Source organism: Wyeomyia smithii, chromosome 3 (genome assembly GCF_029784165.1).
Source record: "Wyeomyia smithii strain HCP4-BCI-WySm-NY-G18 chromosome 3, ASM2978416v1, whole genome shotgun sequence".
Classification (NCBI taxonomy): Eukaryota; Metazoa; Arthropoda; class Insecta; order Diptera; family Culicidae; genus Wyeomyia; species Wyeomyia smithii.
Window position 1 is genome coordinate 16,403,065 of NC_073696.1, and position 26,028 is coordinate 16,429,092.

Sequence of the window (26,028 nt, forward strand, 5' to 3'; positions counted from 1 at the left end):
CATGGATTTTGAAAATAGCAGTTTAAAATTGATTAATCAAAAAAAATTTTTGGACCATACAAAACCATATCTTTGATCCAAATAATTGATCCGCTTTTTCAATTATAAGATTAAGATTTTAAAATTATTCACATTTTAAACAGTTCTTACAGCAGTACCTCAAAAATTGGCTCATAGAATTTTTATTACTGCTTCGAAATCATTAAATATCATTTATACTGCTTCGTTTCAGATTTAGTTTTTGTATATATTACCTGCATGAAGTTAAATCACTCTGATATAGTTTAGTATGTTTCGATAGTAAGCGTTCTGTGAAATTTCATAAATGACCCTCAGTTTTCTCGTGGTTTTTACTACTTTGATAAGCTTTTTAAATTTTTAACTGTGAGCTTTATGCCATAAAATGTCACGCCACACCAGAAACGTCACATTTTATGGTATTAGATTTTACATATAATTCAAGCAACTTGTAGGAAAGTCGTTTTAAACACTGCTTTATTATTTCACGATTTTCTCATCAAAAGTAACTGAACCAGTATGTCTTCTCTCATCCTACCCTGTGCTCCAATCTGTGAGCTCAGTCTACTAGAAAGACTTCTCAGGCCCACCAAAAATACATCAAAACTCGGCACTTGCTTACCTACCTTGTTCAGGTCATGTTTACCTGCGGCAATTTAGGCGCTCACCTGCCCAATACAGACTTTAAACGTTAAAATACAGTCGAATCTCTTTATTACGACAATGCATATAGCGACAAATTTCTCTATAGCGACATTCTGCTTCATATTCATAAAACTGATTCGTTTTACTGCGACATTTATCTATAACGTCGGTCCCTTGCGATGTCGTTATAGAGGGATTCGACTGTACATGAGTAAGCTTAAGGCTTCCTTTTTGTTGAGTGGGCACTATTGTCTAACAATCTAACCAACAATCATTTTCGCACCAAAGCAATCATCCGCAAGCAGGACACTTGTCAGTTATCATTTTCCTGTTCGGAGCTCCGTGCTTTTGCGGTTCGCTTGCCATCATAACCGAAAAGCGGACACTAATTTCCAACTAGTCGCAGTCGGCTGATGGCTGATGGATGTCGATTCTATTATTGCGGGGAAACCCGTCAATTCGCGCTGGAAACGAATCCGCTGTCGGAATTGATGCTAGCAAATTAAATGAAAACGCTAAAGCACAGCACCGTACCGTACGGACACAGGGCAAACCGAATAGCTTGCCTAGGATACGGTTCTTTCATTAATTGCATACAGGTTATGTTGGTGATACTCCATTGATACTCAGATCGTTGTAATGAACATCTTTTTTATGGCTGCGATTGATTTTAAAGCTGGGATGAAAATGAAATCTGATATGACGAATAAATTGTTATCAACAATTCAATATCAAATAACCCTCAACGTGCAGCTTGTTTACAACATTTTTCTAATTAAAAATACGCCCCGTCTACATTTTGTTGAGTAAACAAACGCTTCTCTCGTAAAACGGACGACCCCTTCTCCGCCCTTCCCAAAATAAGCCGAGCAAAACAAAAACAATTCGCCTGTAAATTAAGAGCCTCCTCTTTTTACCTTTTTACCTATTATAAACACCGCTACCTACCTTTCTTGGCTGTTTTGAATCGAAACAGATTCAACAACGAAAATCGCACGTGGGTTAGGTCATCCCATCAGAGCACGGGGCCGAGCGGAGGTGGTCTGCCGAAATTAATGTTTACATAAATTATTAAAAACTCTTTCGCCAGCGCTCCGGTTCATTTCCACTTTAGGTTAAGCGATCAAGCTCCGCCAGGGTGCTGCCAAACTAGCGCCCCGAGGAGAGAAAAAAAAGGGTTCTTGTTTGTTGTTCTACCTAGTTGCTTCAGCAGCGCCCGGAAAAAATGGATCCGAAAGTGGCGCTATTACTTCTTAATTTTCTGTAGGAAAATTTAATGATTACTGTATCTTAACGAATTCGGAGGTGATGTCGTAAATTGGTGGGTGGGGTTTTCTACAATTCATGGTGTTTCGAAAGTAAAGCTCGGAAATCTGATATTATTTGTTACGGTAAAGTCGATAAAAAAACTCTTGCTAACCAGTTTTGTTGCGGCATTTAATTTCAATATTCAAAATATATTATATTTTTTTTTCTAATTATTTCGATTTTTACTATCATTTTTTCAACATTTTGAAAAGAACAAAAGTGTGTTTCGAATACTGAAAAACACTTAGCCGAATTTAAAATGAGTAAAGAAAAAAATGAAAGCGGATCAAAAAGTTATTTTCCGGAACGCAACAAACGCCCTCAGCATACATCAATTATACTTCTTACGATTTCAACAGCCAGTGTTACCCACTTACCCTCCACAATGCACACATTCTCAAACCGATTCCAAGTGCATTTCGGAAGTAGTGATTTACACAATGTCAGAAATCAATTTTCCCTGCCAGCGGTTAGGGAAAGAACTCCGCACTGCCTGCGGCACAGAACGCTAATGAGTGTGGGCGGGTTTGCCTGCAGTGCAATACGGCCGCAAACCGGTTTATGGCCACCACCACCACGCTGTGTGACAGCGACAGCCGTGGAAGTTTCCGTTTTAAACACGCGATAAAATTTTCACTACTATCGTAGAGAAAAATCATGAATATCGCCCCCCTCAGTCGCATTTTGTTTAGTTTGGAAATACGTACGTTACGGGGGCGGACACACCGGCTCAGCGTTTAATTCCAGAATGCGGCCCGGACGTCTGTCAGGCTGTCGTTTTGTCGATATTAATTTTTTATTGAAACTTGTACCACGACGATATTATTATAACTCTGTTCGGAGAACGTTTCATCATCGCGAACAGCAGGCTTTTAATTGGATGCTACTTTTCCTCTAGTGTTGGTAAAGTTTTTTCCCCCTATACGAGGTGGATGATCGTAACCTCCGGAAGAGTGGTACTTCCCAGCGCACTTTATGCGTCCTCCATCAAAACATCCACTTGTTCGGGTTCTTATCGGAACTGGAAAAGTAATAAAAGTAAAACGTTGTCGACCGCGCTATCGTCATCATGACACAGTGCCATCGGAACGGAAGGCAACATGTTGGAGGGCGGTTTTCGTGGGCGGAAGATCATGTGTAGTTTTTCCCATTATTAATTTTGTTGTTCCTGTTTTATCGTTTGACTCTAATCGGATGGTTGCCTTCCGAGAAAGATACCGGATGAGGGACACACACGTGGACAGCATGTAAATTTGACATTACCTGGAGTATGCGGTGCCGGAGAGTACCATCATTTTATGATATCTTGTTTTGCCATGATGGAAATTTTTGGAATACTGTAAGGCTGATGAATTTGTTTGATATTGAGATACATGAAGAGCAATGAAAAATCATACTAACATTACCTTTTTCAATGTGTTTTGAACCGAATTGCTATGACATATAAAATATTTCGTTGACAAGTCATCCAAAAATTCTACAAAAACGCATTTTTTTTGCAAACATTTAACAAACATTCTTGAAAGCTTCAAGTGAGACTCTCAGGCACACTATCAGGAACTGTACTTACATGTCCACTTCCATTAAATATTTTTGGTGGTCAACATTAGTAAAACCCCACATGATTTATATATGCGATTTATATAGGCGCTCAAGACTTCCTGATTAAGAAATTTGCATTTCGGTATTTTTGGGCGCTCCATCTTATATGCACTTATAAAATGAAATTTATAAATGGAAGTTGTGTTTTTACATGTGGAATTAATTTATCATTTACAAAATCAATTGACGCATTAAATAACCGGCATTGTTACTACAAAAAAAAAACACGAATAAAAAAATCAATGTAGTTTTTTCGAAGCTTTACAATAGAGCATAACAGTCTGTGCAGAAAAAGCTGCTTTTCCAGCTTGGGCCCATTCAAAAGCAGATTCTCTTACTGCTGAAAAAAAAATCGAAACCACGATTCCGATTAAAATGACGTCAAAAACAATGTTGAAGATAGTTGAATGTTCTAAAAGAAAAATAATCACCCACATTTCGATTACATTACAATTACGATTACGTTTACGATACACATTTGAACCGTTTCTGTAGATTTTGGTGACCCTAGCAAAGCTAGAAGAGCGTCAAAAGGTCGCAGAGTAATCGTCGAATTTGTCGGTTCTACGTTTGCTTACGAAAAAACTTCATTTGAGTTTGAAACTTGGCTAGGATAATCAAAATTTACAGGAATGGTCGAAAAGCTATAACCTTCATTTTTTCGAGATGGAATTTTCCGGAAAAAAAGTTGTTGGTTTGTTTAATCGGTAGGATGTTTTCGGTAAAGTTTTAGTCAGTGTTTTGCATTTCTCGAAATTCAAACAACTTTCATTCCTTAGCTTACATGATATAGTTTTCGCAAGGAAAAATTCAGATTAATCCTCTAGTGCCCAGTGCCGCCTTTAGACGGACTTCAGTTGAACCTCTAAAAAGCTTCAATACGAACTTTAAAAATGTCTGTAAAGCTTCCTAGTGATTTTTTCGAAGTCCGTCTAAAAATTAACTTAGGCACTAGAGGGTTAAAGGGGTTATTTTTGCAATATTTAATTTATAATAATAATTTTGTGTTTATTTTTCACATTTATTTTTGTCTTACGGTGTACAGTTTTTTTGGGAGGGATTAAATCACTGATGCTTAACAAACTGGAAACTAACGATGGAAGTGATCAAAATAATGGAGACACAGACACTGAGAAGCATTGGTTTTGAAAACATGATTAGGTTGAAATATACTTATGTAGACGATGAGAGCATTAATAATTTTTAATTCCATACAACACGAAAAAACATTTAACATGAAAACAATAAAAATCATGTTGAGAGAAGTAAAAATCTACGATAGACACGAGAAAAAATGATGAAAGAAATAAAAGAAAATATATAAATACTGATAATGACACTGATGAAAACAATTGAAACAGACGATGACATTTGAATAAAAAATAAAAAATATGATAAAAAAGAGATGAAAAGGACATGGCAATGACATTCTAAGATATCTCATTAAATTATTGGTAATGATCATTAGCGATTAAGTCAAATAAAAAACTTACTCTGATAAAGATAAAAAGCGAGAAATAAAAGGAAAACATAACAACAAAGGACGACAGAGAAAGAAATCCGTGTAAGAGATGAAAAAGAGAAAGAGACGGAAAAGACAATATCAAAAAGAAAAAAAAAAACAAGAGAGAAAAAGAGAAGAAGGAAATAGGGAAAGGAATCGTGAACGACAAATAAAAGTGAATTGAAAAATAGGGAAAACAGAATAATAAGAAGAAATAGAGAGGTAGAGAAAGAATAATACATAGAGAGAGAGAGAGAGGGCAAGCGAGACAAAGCGAAAAGAGACAAGGAAAAATAAAGAAAGATAAAGAAAAAGAGAAAAAGAGCGATAGATGAAAAGGAAGTTAGAAAGTTCGAATAAGAAAGTGATAGAGAAAAATGGAGAGAGATAAAAAGATAGAGGTAAAGAGAGAAAAATGAGAAACAAAGAGGGAGATAGAGTAAATCGCAAAAAAAGAAAGAATCAGAAAGAGAGGAAATCAAAAAAGGAGAGAGAGAATCAAAAATAGAGAGAGAGAGAGAATCCGAAAGATAGAGAGAGAGAATTGGAAAAAGAGAGAGAATCAGAAAGAGATTAGCCGAAAACAGACAGAAAGAGAATCAGAAATAGAGAGATAATCAGAAAGTGAGAGAGAGTAAATCAGATAGAGAGAGAATCAGAAAGCAAGAAAGAGAATCAGGAAAAGAAAGGGAGAGTAAAAAAAAAGAAAGAGAGAGAGATGAAGGGACATAACGTAACGTATATAGAGAGAGAGTATCAAAAAGAATGAAAGAGAAAGAAAATAGAAGGAGAGAAAGAAAGAGAGAAACAAAAATAAAGAGAGAAATAAAAGAGCGAGAATAACGAGAAAAACAAAAAGGGGAGAAACAAAAAAAAGAGAGTGGAAAAAATAGAGAAGAACAAAAAAGTGATGCAGACAGAGGAACTAAAATAAAATGAGAGAGCGAAATAAAAATATAACAACAAGAGAGAGAGAGTGAAAGAGTGAAAGAAATGAATCTAAGAGAAACGAGAGAGAAAGAAAGATAGAGAGCAAAAAAGAGAGACGAAATTGAGAAAAATAAAAAAGAGAAACAGAGTCAGTAAGGAAGTCAGACAGAAAAATAGGGAGAAAAAGTAAAATACGAATAGAGAGATATAAAAGAAGCAGTTAGGAGACAAAAAAGGGAAAAAGTGAAACACAAAGAGAGAGACTGAGATAAAAAGAACAAAAACAGGAAATATAATATATACAAACATAGAAACAGAAGAAAATAAAAATAGAGAGAGAGAAAAGAAATAAAGAAAGAGAGAAAATTAAAACACGGAGAGAAGAGGAGACAGAGAGAAGATAAAAAGAGAAAAAAATAGGAAAAGAGAGAGACAATAAAAGAGATGGAAAACTAGAGAGAAAACTGGAAGAAACAAGAAGAGTAAAAGAGAGTGAAAAAAAACAAAAGAAGAGAGAAAGAGACAGTGAGAAAATAGAAAAAAGAGAGTACAAAATGTAGATATAGAAAAATATAGAGATAAAGGGAGATTTTTAATCTCTACGGAATAAGAAGAGAGGAAAAATGGAGACAGATATATGAAGAGAGGAAAAGATATGGAAAGAAAAAGGAAGATATGAAAAAAAAACAAGTAAAAAATTGAAGAAAAGAGAACAATTTATAAAAATAAAAACATGAAAAGCAGAGAGAAATGAAAAACGAGGATTTAAGAGAATAAAAGAGAAAACAGTCAAAAACAGGAAGGGAAAAGAGGCATAAAGGAAGGAACGATAAAAAAGAATAAAGAGAACGATAAAGAGATTAAAGGGAAGGGAATTGTCGCAAGGTAAGAGGCTCCCCACCACGTATTTTTTCCTTCAAGCTGAATTCTAGAGTGTACTGAGTCTCTCTCACAATAAAAGTGGAAAGTGTAATGCCTAATCTTTCCAGAGAGTTGTAACTTTGACGCGATTTTGAATGGAAAAACAAAAAATTGAAGTGAATCAATAATTGTTTTTTTCATGTTCATTTTTTGTTTTCCAAAAAAAAAATAAATATAACAAATGACTTCTAGGTTAATCAATCACTAAAACGTCCATTAAAAAAACGCAATGAAAAACATTTCTACAATTTTGCTGAGGACATCGTACCAATCAAACAAACCGTTCTGGCTCTCAAAATAATTGCAATTATCAATACCATTTTTTCTTGAGCCTTTTTCACAAATTAGTTACGGTTGCAAAAAAATTACATTTGCAGGTCATAGGAATATCTGTGTGAAATTGCAGCCAAATCAAAAATGGTCGATTAAAATGATTACCCATTTTTTGTGGAACCGCTCTCATCAGCTCCATAGCCATAATAATGTTAAATGTAATAAATTCATTAATGTTGAAATTGCTGTATCAAAATAGTCATACTGGGCACAATCATAAAAGCGCTTGAAATCGCTAATAATTTATCAACTATGAGAGTGTCACCCAATCGATAAGACTCTTTCATCTTGACGAAATATAAGTTTTTATTTTTGCAGTGTTGCTGAACAACATGTTCTGGTTGTTCTGATTTAATGGTTTATTAATGATTTCACCTTTTGTTTTTTAAAATATTCAAGTGAACATTCAACAAAAAATACAAAGCTTACAAAAACGGGCGTGGTAAGGGATCCCATTTGGATCATCACTAATATCGATTTGAAGCATGAGAACGGAATACCGTTGTTCAATGTAGGAAGTAAATTGTGTTGTGTGAGCTTTGTTACACTGTTTTTCAAGCTGAACTCAAACAATTTATCATTTTGTGAAAAAAAAAACATTTCTTTTTGCTTATTTTGCGAATCAATACTTTTAAATAATGATACTGAGCACAATCATAATAGCGTATGATATCGTAGTTTAAACCAGCAACTACGCGGTACTCGGTTGCCTTCTATTTTTTTGCTTGTAAATTATTTTAGAAAAGTGGAACATAAAAAAAATATCATCAAAAGCGAATCTTGACGAGTCAAGCTATTAAATTTCAAAACTAGAAAAAATTCACGCATCCAAAGCCTCAAGAATTTTAATATAGCGAATATACATATAAACCAAATTTTGGTCTTGAATTTATTATCAAAGCACCGAATTTGTCATAAATATGAAACAGTTATGTAAAATAAAAAACTTTCGCATACAACACTGGCCCAAGAGCTAGAAAAAAAAATAGTCACAAGAACTTCGAAGTATTTGCGAATATTGAAAATATCTTGACAAAATACAGAGGGACTGGCAACAAGGCCAACGTGCTAGTTCTAGCTCTACGTAAATTTTAATAACAAGAGCTGCTTGCCTTCGAATAATATTAGTGTACGCATTACTCATTACGCTCACCGAAATAATAGAGGAAGGGGTCAGCAAATCATTTAAAGCTAGACTAGTGATATTTTATTCTAGTTGCACCCACAAGGAAAAGATCCGCCTACAAATTAGGTATTCTTACACTGCCGTCTGCTGGTGGAGAGGTAGCCCAGGAAAAATTCCTTCTTTTGTGTTCAATATTACAGATTTAACCACAAGAAAACTTCAGCTGAAAATTATCTCAAGGCCTTGTAGAATTAAAATTTCAAAGATTTTAAGCTAGCACGATTTTCAGATTTTTTTCATGATATTCGCAAAACTTTTACATGATGAAAGCTAATTAAAAACTATTGTTGTTCAGTTCTACTTTCCAATAGCTCTTTGAATTGACGCTTAGATCACGGTAGACTTTCTTGAATATTTGGTCTCCTGGCATCATCTCGACGTTGTTTTCAGATGAGAAAGTATTATTATTTTGGTTTGGTTTAAAATTTTCATTTCTCTCAGAAACCTTCCGAAAACGTAACTCTACGTCAAAAAAATATTACAAAAATTAAAATTTTTGAAATTTTTACAATTTGCATTTAAAAATAATTCTCATGCGACGAGATCAAAGCAACAGGCTACCGCATAATGGCCAGCTTAAGCAATGCACGCTATAATGATTGTGCCCGGTATGATTATAAGAAATATGACAACTCGGTTTCGAGGTAAATCAGAAATGTCAAGAAAGCTATAATCTTTTCAGGTACCTATTTTGAGCTTAGGGGTAACATTTTTTGCTTTTGTCTCAAGTACTCAGGAGAAAACAATCACTGTATTTTAAAAATCAGTTAATAACACCCAAAAAAGCATACAGCACTTAGTACCAGAATGGCTATTAACCAGTGTTATGATTTAAACTGCCACCCTCAAATTGTTATCCCCCGGACAAGTAATTTTAAAATAAGCCCAACAACTCACAAAATACCTCCACTTGCCCTGTTTTCGTGAAATCAACTGGAAATAGCTTCATTTCCTCTGTACGCGTAATGGAACCAAGATAAACTGACCGCCAGATGGGGGAAAAAAGTTTCTCAGACCTCTCACCACAACCTGCTTCACGCGAAAAGCTATTGCGTGTCCAGGCTACGTAAATTAACCGAGCCAATTACATGCTCTCTCGGCCACGGCCACCTCAAGACGGTACCAGCACAGCGCCAGACTTGACCAAAAGGGCGATCATCTTTCACCAGGCAGGAAATTGGGCTTTTACCGACCAGAAACACAGCGTGGTTCGTGCCGATACGAAGTATCCAGGATGATGGCCTTTTCAGCCGTCCCGTCACCAGGCAAGAGGAAAATTACCTTTAAATTTATTGGTTCATTCCCTTGCCTGCCCACCTGCTCTGCACCGACCGAATGTTTGTTGGGAAGGATGTTTCTGTGCCGGTGAAATTAATTCCCAACGCAGCAGCGCCGTACGACAACTCGAACTGAGCAAACTTCGTCCACTCGCCTTGCCTCATCAAGCCTGCGAAGAATTACAACTTGTTCGCAAGTCAACGCCTATCCATTCAGGAAGGAAAAGTTTATTTCCTGCCAGAATGAGATTATACTTTTTCTTGCTGCAAGCCTAATCACAAATCATTTTCCACAGAAGGAAAAGAAAAAAAATCGAACGCTCATTTCAAACTCAAAAATGTTAATTAGCGGAGTTGAAAAAGTTCGCTCATTCCCCTGTATGTTGGTACGCATTTTGAGTTCTTGCTTGTTGTGACTACGAGGGCTTGAACATGAAATGCGCTAGAACTTGCTCCTAACTTTTACTTGTGTTTCATATGCTTTTGCCGCACACGTATTAGGTTTCGCGAGTAGGTTGCGGTTTTTGGAATTAATGTAGCAAAAAGCTTAACATAATGTAGATCAAACGAGATTTCAAAGTAATATGAAATGTTAAAACATTAGTCAAAGTACCAGATGTGTAAAAGGTGCTCATCTACCAAATAATCATCGATATTTGTAAACTCGAACGTTCGTTACATAAAACCCGAGTTCAAAGGACACACACATACAACAAACCGAAGGGTGGACGATAGAAGCAAAAAATCAACGCCAAACTTTTATGCAAATCGAATCATACAATCGAAATCGATTTTCGATACAAGATTCTCCTTCGCCAAGCTGCTCGTTCCTGTCGGCACCCGCTTCACAGTTCGTAGAGTTTACTTACGCGCCAGAGCACCCTTTTCCGGATCATATTTTACGACTTGAGACATCTTCCTGCACCCACCGCAGCAGGACTATCCAACCGAAGCTATCAGAATGTAATAAAGCAGCCTAGTTTCCCGATCGGATATGGTCTGGGATATCTCGGCCAAGCAACGCCGGAGTGAAAAAATTGAATATTGGAAATGGTTCAGGCCAGAGCCTACTGATGCAGCACGGTTGACCCCTTTTTCCCGGGAATACACATTGTCAATTCAATCCCCGACGGTTACGGAACTCGGATCGATTTACATTTTTTTTCTCTCCTTCCCTCTCTACCGCTCTACCGCTCGATGAATGTTCAACATAATCATAAGCTAAATTATTAGGGTCATTCACCGGACGAGTGGGCGAAAGAGGGATTGGACGGGTTCGGCAAGCACAAGATTTCGCTTTAATTCGCTCGGGGTACAAATCGGACTGGTTTTCGCATATCCCAAATCACCGCCGGCCAGTCCATCAGGCCGGAAAACTTTTATTGAATTGAGTTTGGAGGGATGTTTTAATACGGAGCGGGTTTTGTGCGCAGCATACAAAAAAAAGTTCAAACTGAATTGAATTATGAATGGGATGCTCATTTTTTCAAGGGGTGGAAGTTGAATTTGTCATTTTTGCGTGAGGTATATACATACAAAATATGATTCGAACCGTAGCTTAATTCTATAGTAAAAATAGAGATCATCAAACGACGGTAAACGAAACCAACCAAACAATTTAGAAATTGGTATTTTATATTACTACTATTTATCAACACAAATTTGTCAACAGTTCAACAATTTGACGTAGTCAAATGGTAAAGGTTAGCAGTACTCGCTAATATTAATGAAATCCAATGAAACAAATTTCTACAAACTCTTGTAGAATCTTTCATTAAACAATTGGAACTTATTGGAGCCAAAATAGGTACAAATTTGTTCATATAAGCACTGTTGTTGTTGTTGTGACAAGTGAAAGTAAAAAGTGAAAGTGAAATGTAAATTCAATTTAGTACTACCCCGAGATCAGAAGAGAGTAAACAGTATTTTTCCGATTCAATTGGTTGCGATTGTTACGATTTTTTCGGACCTAGAATTGAAATTTGGAACGTAATTGAAAAAAAAATCTTAGAAGCACCCTTGTTGACTGGTTGACTGATGCCAAGTAAAATTAAAATGGATGCTTTATCCGAAAATCGAAAAAAAAAACACAAAAAATGGGAGTAAAGTGTTGCGTACCTTTTATCGGAGTGTGTTATTTTGATGTCTGGTATTACAAAATCAACGGATGCCGCCGTGGTGAAAACTGCCTTCAACAGTGCTGAAGTTGATGTCATAGTAGAGGTTACTTGGATTTGAAAATTCATGTGAGCGAGTAAGAGAGTGAATAGATGAGTGAGTGAATGATTGACTGATTGAGAACGTGAAATAAGTCTAAGCGAGTGAATAAAAAATGTTAATGTAATGCATAAGTGAGTTAACGAGTGAAGGAATAAATGAATGCTCGAGTGAGAAGGTGAAGGAATGAGTGAGTATGTGAGCTAAGACTGAGACATTGACTCAATTGCAGCAGTTATCGAGGCATAACGATCCTCGATTCAGCTCATAAGATTCTCTTCCCCATCCTGCTTTAAACATTGAGGCTGTAGCAAGAAGCCTTTGTTGAAGAGTACCACTGCAATTTGCGTGCTGGAAGGAATGTACAACGGACCAAATGTTCACCTTGCGTCGAATTCTTGACAACTCCAGAGAAGTATACTTGCAGATTCATTAGTTTATAGATTTCAAGGCGACATATGATTCAGTTAAGCGCAACGAATTATAGCAGATTATTATTCTTGAACACGGTTTTAAGAGCAGTGGAAGTGGCATTCGCGCCGACCGGCGAGCACTTGGAGTTTTAGAGCATAGGTTGCTGCGTTCAATACTTGGCGAAAAACTGGAGAATGGAGTGTGGCGCAGGCGTATGACCACCAGGTGTACCAAGCATACCAAAACACGAATATCATCCAGCTGATCAAATACGGCAGGCTGAAGTAGGCTGACCACTTGGCGCGAATATTTGAGAAGCGACCAGCGAAAAAATATTCAGCAGAGAGCCCAACAGAGATCAGCGACTCCATGGTAACTAGACAACGTACTTATTGGATATGTGGTATGTATGATGACTTCCAGTTGGCTGCCTAGCGCAATATCGACTGATGAGGAGACGTGTCCTGGATTCAGCAGTGGGTCGTTAATGACTTGTCTCCATAAAAGTAGAGCAGGGGAGCAAAGGTTAATAGGTATGAATATGAGTACCATGGAACGGGGTTAATTTTTTTTTTTTTATTCTCGCTTATTTTCCGTCGGTCTAGTTCCGCCACTGTTGTGGCCAATCACCGACGCCCAGGGAGGCGACTCCACACCCAGGCCGCTAACTCACGACCCGTTTATTAACGGACCGGCGCCAACGGCTTTACTTCCTCATGCGATGGAAGGCGTGATCCCAGAGATTTTTCGCCTCAGAAAATCTCCCGGTGTCGGCTAGGATTGAATCTAGACCAGTTGGGTTGGTTGTGAGTGGATCACGCCACCTCACAACCATCGACACCTATGTCGGCGGTGGGATTCGAACCCAGGCGTCGAGCGTGGTTGGCGAAGACGTTACCAACCACACTAGGCCCCCGCTGACGGGGTTAAATTGATCAATTTCATTTCCAATTAACCAGCCATTTACCATTTCCAATTAACTAGCTTCATGTACATTTTTTTCCGAAATAGTATAATTTTAAAACAAGTACTGGTATGCGCTCCAGCAAACCTCTATGGCTGTTGGTGAAATTTCTATCGTCTACTTCATGAAATAAATAGTTCTATAAGGTACTATGAGGTATATTGGGGTGAAATTGATTGAAATCTATACATTCTTTCGGCAATATCCTTTTTTTCGATATGCTAAAGATAAATGATGATTTCTGTACTGAAAAATATCATAAAAAAATATCAGTTTGGAAACGGAAATAACGATATTTCAGGTTAAAATTTGTTCATTTTGGTTCACGAGCTGCTTGTTGCTAAAGTTGCTCTTATTTGATCGTCGTTAGACCGATTTAAATTCGGTTTGTTGCAAAAGCTCAAAAACTAGCTCTGAAATTGAAATCTTCGTGGTTTCCTGAGAATTCATCAGTATTTCTTTAATGGTATGGAATGATCATTGTTGAAAATTACATTTTTTGAGCTTTTATCAAACTTTACTCAATTCTCCAAATTTAACGTAATTAACCCTCAACTAATATTACTTTAAGTAAATTAAATACCTTTTTGTTATTTGTAAACTTGTTTGATCAAATTCGATTGAGTTTTGACTGAGTTAGAAGAATTTTTCGAAAATATGTAAGATTACACCAGGCATGCAAGGGGTCACTTTGACAGGTATGTGAATCATGCAAAAGTTGCGTTTAAGGACACGTTAACATTGCTTAGTCTTGTAAGAGCAATATCTTTTGATTAGTATTTTTATCACGAGTTTTCAGGTGATAAATTTCACCCCATTCCACTGTACCAACCAACCAATGACTCACGGATTAATGAATATTTGGACGACATAAACATAAACATGTTATCGGGAAATAATAGAAGAGTGATTAAATGAGTGAGTGAACGAGTCAGTCAATGAACTAGTTAGATAGCGAATGAGCGAGTGATGAGTGACAGAGTGAGTGAATGGAATGGAGTTGATAGAATAAATAATAATAGCTCGTGTGTAAGTAAGTTAGTCAGTAAGTGAATAAGTGAATAAATGAGTGAATGATTCAGTGAGCTTATGAGCGAGATAAAAAAATAAATAGGCGATTGCGTGAGTGGTGAGTGATTGAATGAAATGTAAGTGAATGATTGAAGCGAATCAGTGAGTGACTAGGTGAAATCATACGTCTGAGTATAAGAATGAATTAATATGTTAATTACAATGAACACGAATGAGTGAATGAGAAATCAATGGACGATCAAAGAAGAAACGACGAAAAAAATGAATATAATGAGTTTTTACGTAAATGAGAGTTAATTCACGGCAAATTTCTTTTTGGTATTGATAAAATAAAAAATCCACAGTGTTCTTTATAAATATTATACTTATATGCTATGAGCGAAGATTATCAACCTCAAAGGCACCAATAGAAATATGAAACTGGTTTCGAAAATATCAAATTTCTCGCAATTGACTTATATTACCTCGGAGAACTAGTTGTTTCTCACGTGAAATTTTGCTAAGAACGCTATGAAATTATCCAATTTAAAACAACAATTGCCGCGTTTGCTGCAAAATGTAAATTTAATTTTAAAATTATAGATATAATCTATCTGGCAACACTTCCGATTGATAATCATTATTTTTGGATTCCTTGGTTTATTTTCTTTAAAAATCATCACTCAGCTTTTTTTTCTTATTTTAAATTTGAGAGTGTCACCGTGGAAAATTCTACGTAAAAATCTTAGAGGAATTATGAGGCATTCTAGAGTTATAACATTTTTATGAAAATAGTTTTGATTTTGTCATTTAGTTTTTCTTATCATTTATAGACGTAGGACGTACGAAAAATACTGACAGGTGATTTTTGAAGAGAATAAACCAAGGAAACAAGAAAAAATCACCGGCAGTGTTGCCAGATACATTATTTTTAAATTAAAAAATTAACTTGCATTTTTTGGCAAATGCAGCTGATTTCATTCTAAATTTTATAGTTTCATCGTGGTCCTCGGACAATTTTACGTAAGAAATACGAATCAAGCGAGAAAGTATATGGCAGTGCGCACTCGCATGCTGCTCAAGCGGCAGCTACTCGCGTACCCTTTCTTGAGCATTTCGTAGCGTTCGGCAGGAGAGTAAGAGCTAGGGAACATACTTCTCACATTTGCATGAAACTGAATAGGGCACAGCTGCCTCCCACTCGTTCATAGTAAACCAACACAATAGTCTAGAAACCGATCGCACCAACTTTTTTTGTTAAAATTTTCACTTTAAAATTGTCTACATAGGACTTTTAGGGTTTTTTAATAGAATTAATTTTTTATTTTTATCAAAAAATATTCCTTTTTCACCTATTTGTCGTTTTATTGAGGCAAACACAAAAAACTTCTCTTGGTCTCAATTCCAAAAATATGTTATGTTTACATTTGAGTGAATTCAAAACATGACGGACACTATAAAAATTTTATATATGTAGGGGCATACCGATTTTTTAGTTTTTTTTCTTAAAACTTAAAATAATTACCTCTAATTTGATCCAAAAAGATCAGAAACCGGTCAACTGGTTAAAAAGTTATTAATTTTTGGAAATAAAATACATTGGATACAGCCGTTTTTTATGGTCACCCTATTTTGGAGCTTTAAGTTTGTCTCGGGGATTTTAGTTTGTTTGTTAGGGTGACCAGAAAAATCGTTTTTCTTTCAAAAGTTTTAATTTTGAAAAATTTTCAAGTTATAAACTGGTTGATCGATCTTTGATGTCCTTGGATCAAACAAAAGGTGCACATTTCTAGTTTTGAGAATGAATAAGAAGAAATAAAATACGTGCGCTTTTGGACGCAAAATATATACAATTAACAATTGTGAAATTATAAAAATTAAATCATGTAACATATCAACCTTTAAACTTGAAATCAAAATGCACTCATTAGCCAAAAAATGAAATTTAATTGTTTAACTCTAGAAATAACATATATGGCAAAACTGCCGGTCAAAATTGTTATTTACGATGGATTTATATTTGAATTTAACCCTCTAGTGTCCAAGGTAATTTCTAGAAGGGCTTCGGTAAAATCACTATGAATCATTATAAACTTTTTTTATGTAAAGGCGGCATTGGGCACTAGAGGGTTAATTATTAAAAATGCTGTAACACGAGTTTTGTTTATAATACCTGGAGGCGATAAGTGGTTTCATGTGAAATTTTCTCAGGAACACGGTGAAAATATTTAGTTGGAAATCAAAGTATATATTATTTGCCGATATATGCAGATTCATTTTTCAATGCAAAAACAACCTCTCTGGCAACACTGGTATCCAATTTTTTTATTTTTGGAAACATTAACTGTTTTTCGTCAAAACCCTGTATCAGTTATTTCTATTCATCATTTCTTAAAGCCATAATTGAAAGTAAACAAGGCTTTCCGACGAAAAGTTGCAACCAGATTCAATATAGCAACCACCTACTTTGATGTTTGTAAAAGAGTGCCCTATATTTCAACTCTGCAATGCTATATTAGTTTGCGTAATTTTATTAAGAAATTCAAGGGTTAGATGAATGCTACATTGCGAGGCTTCGTAATGCTGCATTCGGTCTGATTATACAGTCATAATTAGAAAGAGTTGTATTTTGCGGCAAAAAAGTTGTAAATTCGCGAGTAACCAAACAGAAAATTATGCAAATTTCGCGGCTAATTCTGCATTATAGAAAGAGAAAAGGGGCCGTCCACATACCACGTGGACAGCTTTGGGGGGGGGGGGTTAAGCAAATGTCCACGCTTGTCCACGGTATGGGGGGGGGGTAATGATAGTGTCCTCGTGGACACATTTTTTCCTAACCTTTCAAAAAAAAAATTGTGATCAATAATAAGAATTGTACAGATTTTCTTTTTGATTAACAGACCTAACTCTGGGAATTCGAATGTAGCTCTGTTGAAGCTTCAAACACTCGCGCTATGTTTCATACAACATGCTCTGCCGACATGATATCATTTACATTTCGTTCCGCATTCTCTCTTAATGAGTAGAAAAAAAATTGCCTTTCACTCGGAACGTTGATTCATCCTTTCCTTGCCGTGGTACCGTCAGTTTAGAATGAACTGCCAGAACTAGAGTTTCAAAACAGCAATGAGTAAACAAATTCAAGTAGATTGCGCATTTCTTGGCCATTTCTAGTTGATATCAACTACATGATAATGATAAACCGATGCGATTCATCGCGGCAAACAGCAAGTCTATTATTTCTTTTCTGCTGTGAGGTCAGCTGAGGTCGACAAGCAAGTTTATTTGATGTAATCCACCAACAATTATAGGCTATTTCGCTCATTGTCAGAGTATACTTATATTTGCACAGACTTTCTCAAAATGTGTGCTGATTTTTGCAGACTTTTGCTTGCGCGAGCGAAATTTTTCCAATCATGGATAGATTTTTTTGCAGGTTTCGAGCAGGTTTTTCTTTGTTTTTTTTTCAGCAGTTACTGACATTTTTTAAAAACATCTGGGATCTCTGGTATTAGTAACAATTATTAAGACGAATATTTTCAAAACTCGGCTTCAACTGTCACGAATAGCAGCGAGCAGTTAGTATTTACTACCTGTACTGATTCAAAACAGATGTTGTTCGCAATCGATAATGCGAAATGCATGAGCATTTCTTTTGTAAATAAAATCATTGACCTTTTCCATTCATTCTTTGAAATGTATCCCATAATTCAAATCAATATAATGTATGGTGTAAGGCTGATGCTTTACTGAGTGTCGAGTGGCGCAAAGGGAAGCGTTTTCATATATAAGCGTTTACATATATACATATATATATATTATTCATCACGTGTTCAAACACGAAAAACCGGCGACCAATCAGCGTTGTTTGTGAATCGGCAAACTACTACTTTCCTTTAACAGAAAAAAAAACCTTTTGTTGGTGGCATTGCGCCGTTGATTCAGGCCACTGCCATGCTAAATGCCAACGCGAGCGATCGGGTGAGATTCTTGCCGTAGGTAAATAAACAGCCGTAAATAGAGTTGTTCATCAACCTACGGCAAAAATCTCGCCCTGGCAGAGGCCTGAATCAACGGCGCAATGCCGCCAACAAAAGGTTTTTTTTTGTGTTAGAGGAAAGTAGCAGTTTGCCGATTCAAAAACAACGCTGATTGGTCGCCGGTTTTTTCTCTGATTGTTTTCTGTCAATCTGTCGATTCACAAACAACGCTGATTGGTCGTTGGTTTTTCAATAAATAAAGAATAAGAAGAAAATCAATTGTTTAAAAGGAATTGCTCTACGTAGAATCAATTCATTCAAAGTTCAAACCTTGTATCATATACGACGGAACAAGTGTTTCAGATTATTCGCGTCTTTTTCTTCCTGCTTAAACGATCCATGCTACAATCAATTGTCTTTTTCGATAGCCTAAAAAAATTTTCGCGGTTATTTTTTTTTTCAATGGTGCTTGCGTATTGTGATTTAAAGTGATTGATAAGGACAAAATGTCGTACAATGATTTGTATGAAGCTTACAAACGCTGCTTCGGCTCGGAGTTCAGTGGAAAAAAAATTCAGGATGACGTTAATGTTTTGTGGAAAAAGTTAAAAAATGACAGTAAAAATTTTCCGAAAAATGTAGAAGAGAAAGTCAAAGAGTTGAAAAAATCTGCGACGGTTAAAAAAGCAGGCCTCATGTCATATTTCACCAAGGTAATTATAATTATATTGTGTATTGTGAATTATGTTCAATTCAGACTACAGCGTATATGACGTAATATTGGCCTTCTTGAGAGCATCAGACAGAGCTAAGGATTTCAGTGCTTTCTGTGATTCTGGAGAGCCTACAAGGTTTCAATAAAGCTGGAACTCATTACAGGCCCCTGTCAAGCCACCATCAAAGGAACCAAAGCAGTCATCAACGTCGACAGCTGAAGAACATCAACAACCTGTTGGTGGGATTGAGCATGAACCTGGAGAAGAACGAGAACATGTAGAGAGCCAATCATTGCCATCAAGTAAATACTGATATATTGCTTGTAGTTTTTAAATAAAAACGAAAAAAATTCCAGCCTCAGAAAACAAAACTTTGAAACGAAAAACCTCTTCAAACAGCGAAGATTCCAGCGACGAAGACGATGGGGTGCAACCTGCACCAGCCCAAGAAAAGCTAAAGAAGGAAATTGCCGTTTGTGAATCCGAGCTAAACACTGCTTACCTAGCCCGGGATTCAGGACTTTCAGATTTGTCAGTTCATTGCCGCATTACCAAACTTAAGAATGATTTGGAATCCATGAGGAAACAATTTAAAAGGAAACAAATCAAGGCAAAGTTGGAGAGAAAATATCGGGCAAACCGGAAAAGCGCTCTGAAGGAGATCTTAGCCAAGGATCCCGAATTGGCCTCATCTCTCAAAGTAAGTGTAATTGAAAAATTGAATCTAATTGACCTATAGAAAACTGGGATTTGAATGTTTTAGATCCGTCAACAACCTGGTAAACCTCGAATAGAGCTCGACCAACCGGAACTCTTGTCTACCATCGTCCAAATCGCCATAGCTGGTGGAGCAGCTGATGAACGACGGCGCTCTGAAAAAATCCGCACTTGTAAGACGCTCGATGAGCTACACGATGAACTGGATATACAGGGTTTTAAACTATCCAGAAGCGCCACATATCTTCGCTTGTTACCACACGATGCTCGCAATTCCGAGGGGAAACGACATGTGAAAACGGTACCGGTGAGATTGTGCAAGCCAGAAAATTCACAGCATAAAATTCACGAAGACGGAAAGTTCTGCACTGCAACCATCAGGTAACTTTTCAATATACATTTAAAAATTTGATTCGTGACGATAATCAGTTAAACTTTCATTGAACTTGTGGTAGGCAATCACAATTCCAAAGACACGAGAGAAGTGATTTCAGATATAAGAACAGCTATGCATGATTCTACTTAATAATTTGCGTTTACACTAAATTCAAGAGAATGAATTTGTTTTGAAAGTTTAAGACATTTCTAATCTTAAGTTCTAAATAAAAAATCATTCGTTTTCATAAGTTTTGTGTAAATGCAACAGTCACATTTTCATAGTAACATCGGTGGTTTTATTTAGAATTCATAGTATTCTACAAATCTAAATCATAGACTACAGAACCTCTATAGAATCAAACATGTTGGAAATAATATTTTCTTCTCAGATCCGTAGAAACACTGGCATCAATTTTGGGAAATTCCCAGGTTGCTATTGTATCTCAGGACGATAAGGCACGATTTCCTATCGGGATAACCGCTGTCAACAAACAGGCTCCGTTTCTGATGAGCGTTGAGTACAAAATTACCTTGCCAGACCACGACTGGGTTGTCGCTGCAAGGCATAAGCTGATACCGAGTGTTTATGCTGGAATTAGGATTGCAAATGACAAGATTGATGGAAATCCTGCGTCCGTGTCATACTCCGTGCCAACGTTCGTTGCAATCCGGTCGGGAAAGCATTCGACATCAAACGCTTCAACACACGCACATGATTTCGATATACTGCTTGATACGCCTGAATTGGATGTGATTTTAAAAAGTAAATCATAATTTTCATTAGTTTTCTTTAAAATTTAAAAATATCAAATATTTTAGATAACGGTGATGTCAAACCTGTTATTATTTTATCAGTCGATGGCGGGCCAGACGAAAATCCCCGTTACCCAAAAGTAATAAACCACGCAATCCAGCATTTCCAGCGGTACAACCTTGATGCTTGATGCTCGGTCAATGTCCACGGTTGTCCACGAGGGGGAGGGGGGGGTCTAAAATGACGAGTTTTCTGTCCACGTGGTATGTGGACGGCCCCAAAGTTAATTTTTCAACTTGTCTTCAAACGTATTCTGGCATCGGCACATATTAACCCGGTTTTCTGGGAGGCCGCGAAGCTCTTTTAGCTTCGCATAGGGGGCCGCGGAATTCCTGTTTGCAGTAAAAGGGGCCGCAGAGCCAAAAAGGTTGGGAACCACTGTTTAATCAAATTATCGAGTTTCCGGCAACCGAGAAATATTTGATTTCCGACCAGAAAAGTTAAGGAAAACATCCATAATGCTAGTGGCTTCAAACTGTCGGGTATTCCTGAAATTGCTTGCTTGTGCGCTCTCCGTTCATCATGAAAACTTTCATTACTGCACATTTCAGAATTTCCACATGCAGGTCATCAATCGCCAAACCTAGGATTTAAGTGGATTTACATGGATTTACATGGTGAAATATTGCAACAAAAATACAAAGTTTGTTCGCGGGTCACAATTAAGACTGGATCTTCGTGCAAGACGGTGCCCCGGCTCACACAAAGAAGACCGTTCAAGACTGGTGCAAGTCCAACCTCTGTCATCACCAAGGATGACTGGCCTCCAAACTCGCCTGATCTCAACGTGATGGACTTCTCTATATAAGGGATGTTAGAAGCAAAGTCCTATTTATGACAAGTTTGGACGAGTTGAAAAAATCTTTGCTCAATTTACCGGAAGGAAATTCCTCAAAATGATATTCGGTCCGCTGTCGAGTCTAATCCTAAGCCGTCGAGGAAACTTATTCAAGAAAGATTGGTCTTGTGATCGCCGTGGTATAACTGACAAACAATAGGTTTGTATGGTACAATCTCACTGACACTGGCTCAATGTCATCCTAGCTTACGGTACTTGCCAAAAACATGGTTAACGATCCTCTGTTTCATGTTGCGATAATTATGGTGCACCCTGTAGAAATTTTAATCCTAGCGAATAAAATCAAATGATTAGGATAGATTGTTACTGTTTTTGACTGATTCCGAAAGTTTTTGTTTCTAATCGTCATGCTTCAGTTGACTCAATAGAGCAATTCTGAATCAATCCGCTCTTAACCGTGACTTAGTTCTTTTGTACGATTCACGAACTCCTAATGGGTTTTCTTGCGTAAGCCAAAATAATTTATAAATCACGAGTTTTTTAATGATAACTGGAACTGGAATAAGAGCTTGTGAAACTATAATTGTTTCACCTATTTTAAGTGATATGAATCGTTAGAAAACATTTTAATTACGTTTCGCTTCGCTTTCATACCGATGATGTCATTTCTGTAGATGTGTGAAATCGTTTATCCTAATAAACATGTAATCTCTCGTTGTCATAACATGTCGCAACTTGTTATTTTTGCAATTTGTTTGTGTGAATAAAAGAGAAAGAGAAATATTTTTTCAAGAGCAGTGCTTCCAGATTTGATATTTCCGCAATCGTTTTTTTCTTGTTTGCTTAGTTAGAAAGTTTTTGCTTAGTTGCCAGAATCTCGCCGCGATATTAATGCAAATTTCTTGGCAAATGTCAGCACCGTTACTGTGAAACTTGATAATATTGTTCGCATTCTTGACTCTTAATCCTTCATTTTGTCTAATTCTTTAGTACTCTCTCACCAAACACGACGTTTACCCCTCGATTACCGCAATAAAACGCGGCAATCTTCAACAACAAGTGGTAACAAAATTATAATTCTATTACCCAGCTAAGATTACAAAATTTGTTCCACTTTCCATCCAATCCAACTGCAACGAACAACATCTGCAAGCCAACATCTCTATCTAAAACAATCTAGCTTATCTTGTTGTTTGTTTTCTTCCACGTCTGAAAAACACCATACCGAAGGCGGAAGATTGTCCAAACAACACCCAGAAAAAAAGATAGAGACAGAAAGATCGAGGGTGTCATCAGTAAAGATAACACACCAGTCCAGTCCAGTCATCGGGTGGACCAGATGCTCTATAGTAGGGTAGCGTATCCCAGTGTTGACCCAAAGTGGGACGAAAACTAAAGCAAGCATTAAGCTATCTCAAACTTACTTTTCCTTCGCGCTCATCTCGATCTGCGACGCCGCTTCCGGGCCGTCCGCTGCGAGTCGGTGGTGAAGCTGGTTGTGTAGGAGGTTCTGGTGTTGTTGCTGGAGCTGCTGTTGTTGCTGCTGCTGCTGCTGTTGATGAAACTGTTGATCACTGCGCGAGCCATTGCTGCTGCCGATCACCTGGGCACCACCGGTACCGCCCCCAACCAGCGTCCCCACCGCAGCGGGCGCCGTCACCGCCACCAGAGCCCCATTGGCGGGATTATTCACTACGTTGCTGTTATTGTTGTTGTTGCTAAGACCCGGCTTCTGGTAGGGATGCTTAGCCGACTGCAGCAGCTGATGGTGATGATGGACGTATCCACCTAGCAGCACCTTGTTGCCGTTGCTGTCGAGCCCGGATGATGGGGAATTCTTGCCGGAACCGGGCGAGATTTTGCCGGCCAACGCTTCCAACGAATTAAGCATTGTTGTTTGGTGATTAAATTTGAAAGGAACACTTCTTTGATTGATTTGATTTGATACGTTACGAGGGGTTGGACACTAGCACAGAATACGAAAAACGCGTACACAAATATAACAACAACACCCACGATTTGGACACTCACAGACACACGCAAAAGATAACACTCTTATCACGAATAGAGGGTAGAAAATGAACACCACCTTTTCGCCTCTCGCTCAATGGCTTATTATTTTGCTCTTTTTGGCTAGCTTCTACCTATTATTTACTATCATCAGACTGGAGGATTTCCACACTTTTTTTTCTATCTTCCTCTCAAGCAAACCGTAGGATTCTTCTTCAATCTATCACTTGTTGCAAGCAGCAAAGAGGCTCTCTTCTGCTGAAAGAAGAAAGAAAAGAAAAGAAAAACCTTATCTTAGATAATGTTGTGTGCTTGGCTCTGCTCTGCCTTATTCAGTAACCGGTGCTTATCTTTTGCACTGGACACCACCGCATCGCTCTGTATGGTTGTGATTCTCGACTCAAAAGCTTTAAATACATTCAACGAACCTTTTTTTCCGCCTGGTCACTTGACCAAAATTTACCCAACAAACGCTGATCCCATACGGGTACCCGAACCTAACCGTAACGACCCAATTCCGATCCCTGTCGGAAACGATTTCGACTTTTACGCCAATACAGACGACGACGACAACGGTGACGATGGCGACTTGCTAAACGAAGGAAAAGTTTAGCAACTTCCTAAAGGACAAACCCGCGCCTGAAGCGATTGCTAACGACTCCGAACAGTGATTAGTACGAACTAAATGGGGCCGTTTTCGTCGCTGTCGCCGTCGTCGTCGTTGGTTTTCCTGCGTTGCGGCCCGGGGTCTTATCAGGTAGCCGATCCAGAGCGAGAGCACGCTCGCTGACGACATACCAGGTCGCAGCGCGTTATCTATATTTATTTTGCCTTGTCTATTGGAGTTTTTATCTATACGAACACATGGCCAAATACGAGCATTGGCTCAGTGGCTGGCTGTGAAATGTGACGCAGGGGTCGCATCGTAAAGGGACCTAGCACCACGGTTTGCAGTGAGATTATGCAGATAACGTGTTTTCCTGGATTGCGTTGTTTTTTGTACACGTTCGAACTTTGGGTTTGGAAGTTTTTTGTTTGTTTTATACCTCACACGCAGCAGGGAGTTATTTTAAGATTTGAATTTTATTTTTTTTAATGGTAAAGACTGTGACACACAGACACAGTTTTTTTTATGACTTGCGACATGCGGTGCTATCCTTACCATTCTTAATTAATATTTTATAAGTTACTAATGAAAGAGAACTTCAGCTGTTCTTCATCTCCTTGAGCAGGTTCATGTTTGCAGTATATATTTGCAGTTGCTATCGTAAATTCGCTCTTTCGTTGTTCCCAGTTAAAAACATCAGCGACTGTTTCTGATAAATCTACTAATTGCTTTCTTTTTCTCGACTGTCTTCCAATCCGTGAATGCCACTTTAGCTTTCCCAATTAAAAAATGTCAAGAGGTTAAACGGAGAAATTCGTTCGGTTACTTTCCACTGCGGAAACGTGATTGAATATTTGAATGTTTTGATTTGAAGACTTTAAAATTTAAATTAAAATGATTTAAAATCAAAAACTTAATTTCAACATTGAAATTTTAGCTCTAAAAAATTAATTTGTGATTTATTTTTCATATTTCAAATTTTAGTTTTACCTTTTCAGCATTCCAACTCTCTTATTTCTGCATTAAAACATTTACTGGAACACACAATATACAATTTAATATTCGAGAAAATCCATGCAAAATTACCTATCCTCGAATATTGACAGTTTTTTATTTGAATGGAACTTTGCACAAATATTGAACCTAAAAAAAAATTCGATTGCTATAGAATCCAATTTGACAAGCAGGTGGTCATGGGTTTCAATTTATCGATGTCGAAGGACTTAAGCATGGATTTATTCTCAGGCTCCTTCATACGACAATTTCTCTCCAGACTGAAAAACTCTTATCAAAACCTTCGGGAAATTCATTTCCAATAACTTGCTGAGGCAATGATAAGTTTGAAAAAGAAGGTAAGAGAATAGTAAGTGTGGGGGAATATGAACACTATAATAAGTAGAAGGTAACTTCTCAATAAGTGACACCGCAAAAAGGAGAAAAAAAATGAAAGTGCGAACAGCAAAAAAACGTTCGGACAGTGCCAGAAAAATGAATAATTACTGGTCGCGGTAGGATTTATACCAACAAAAAACTTAATAAACTGAGTAATGTTTTGGACTCAACAGTAGTTTTCTAAAAAGGCGAATGCATTTTGATTTAATTTGGAGCATTGTAGTTCAAAAACCTTTGGTTGTATAGAAAAACTGTCTGAGAATAAATTTTGGAGAACTGATGATG

At 37.3% G+C, this 26,028-nt stretch overlaps 1 protein-coding gene across 6 annotated transcripts in view; it reads right to left on the reverse strand.

Annotated features, from left to right (window-relative positions):
- Positions 1 to 26,028, reverse strand: part of LOC129732407 (CUGBP Elav-like family member 2) — a 575,258-nt gene that overhangs the window by 458,376 nt on the left and 90,854 nt on the right. For 2 of the 6 annotated variants that reach the window (XM_055693269.1, XM_055693267.1), the window contains exon 2: positions 23,159 to 23,999. In XM_055693269.1, the coding sequence (XP_055549244.1) occupies positions 23,159 to 23,625 (467 nt within the window). In that variant the 5' untranslated portion in view covers positions 23,626 to 23,999. Of the gene's footprint in view, positions 1 to 23,158; positions 24,003 to 24,172; positions 24,398 to 26,028 lie in introns of those variants that run through there. The other 4 variants (XM_055693266.1, XM_055693271.1, XM_055693270.1 and 1 more) reach the window with 3 other exon arrangements.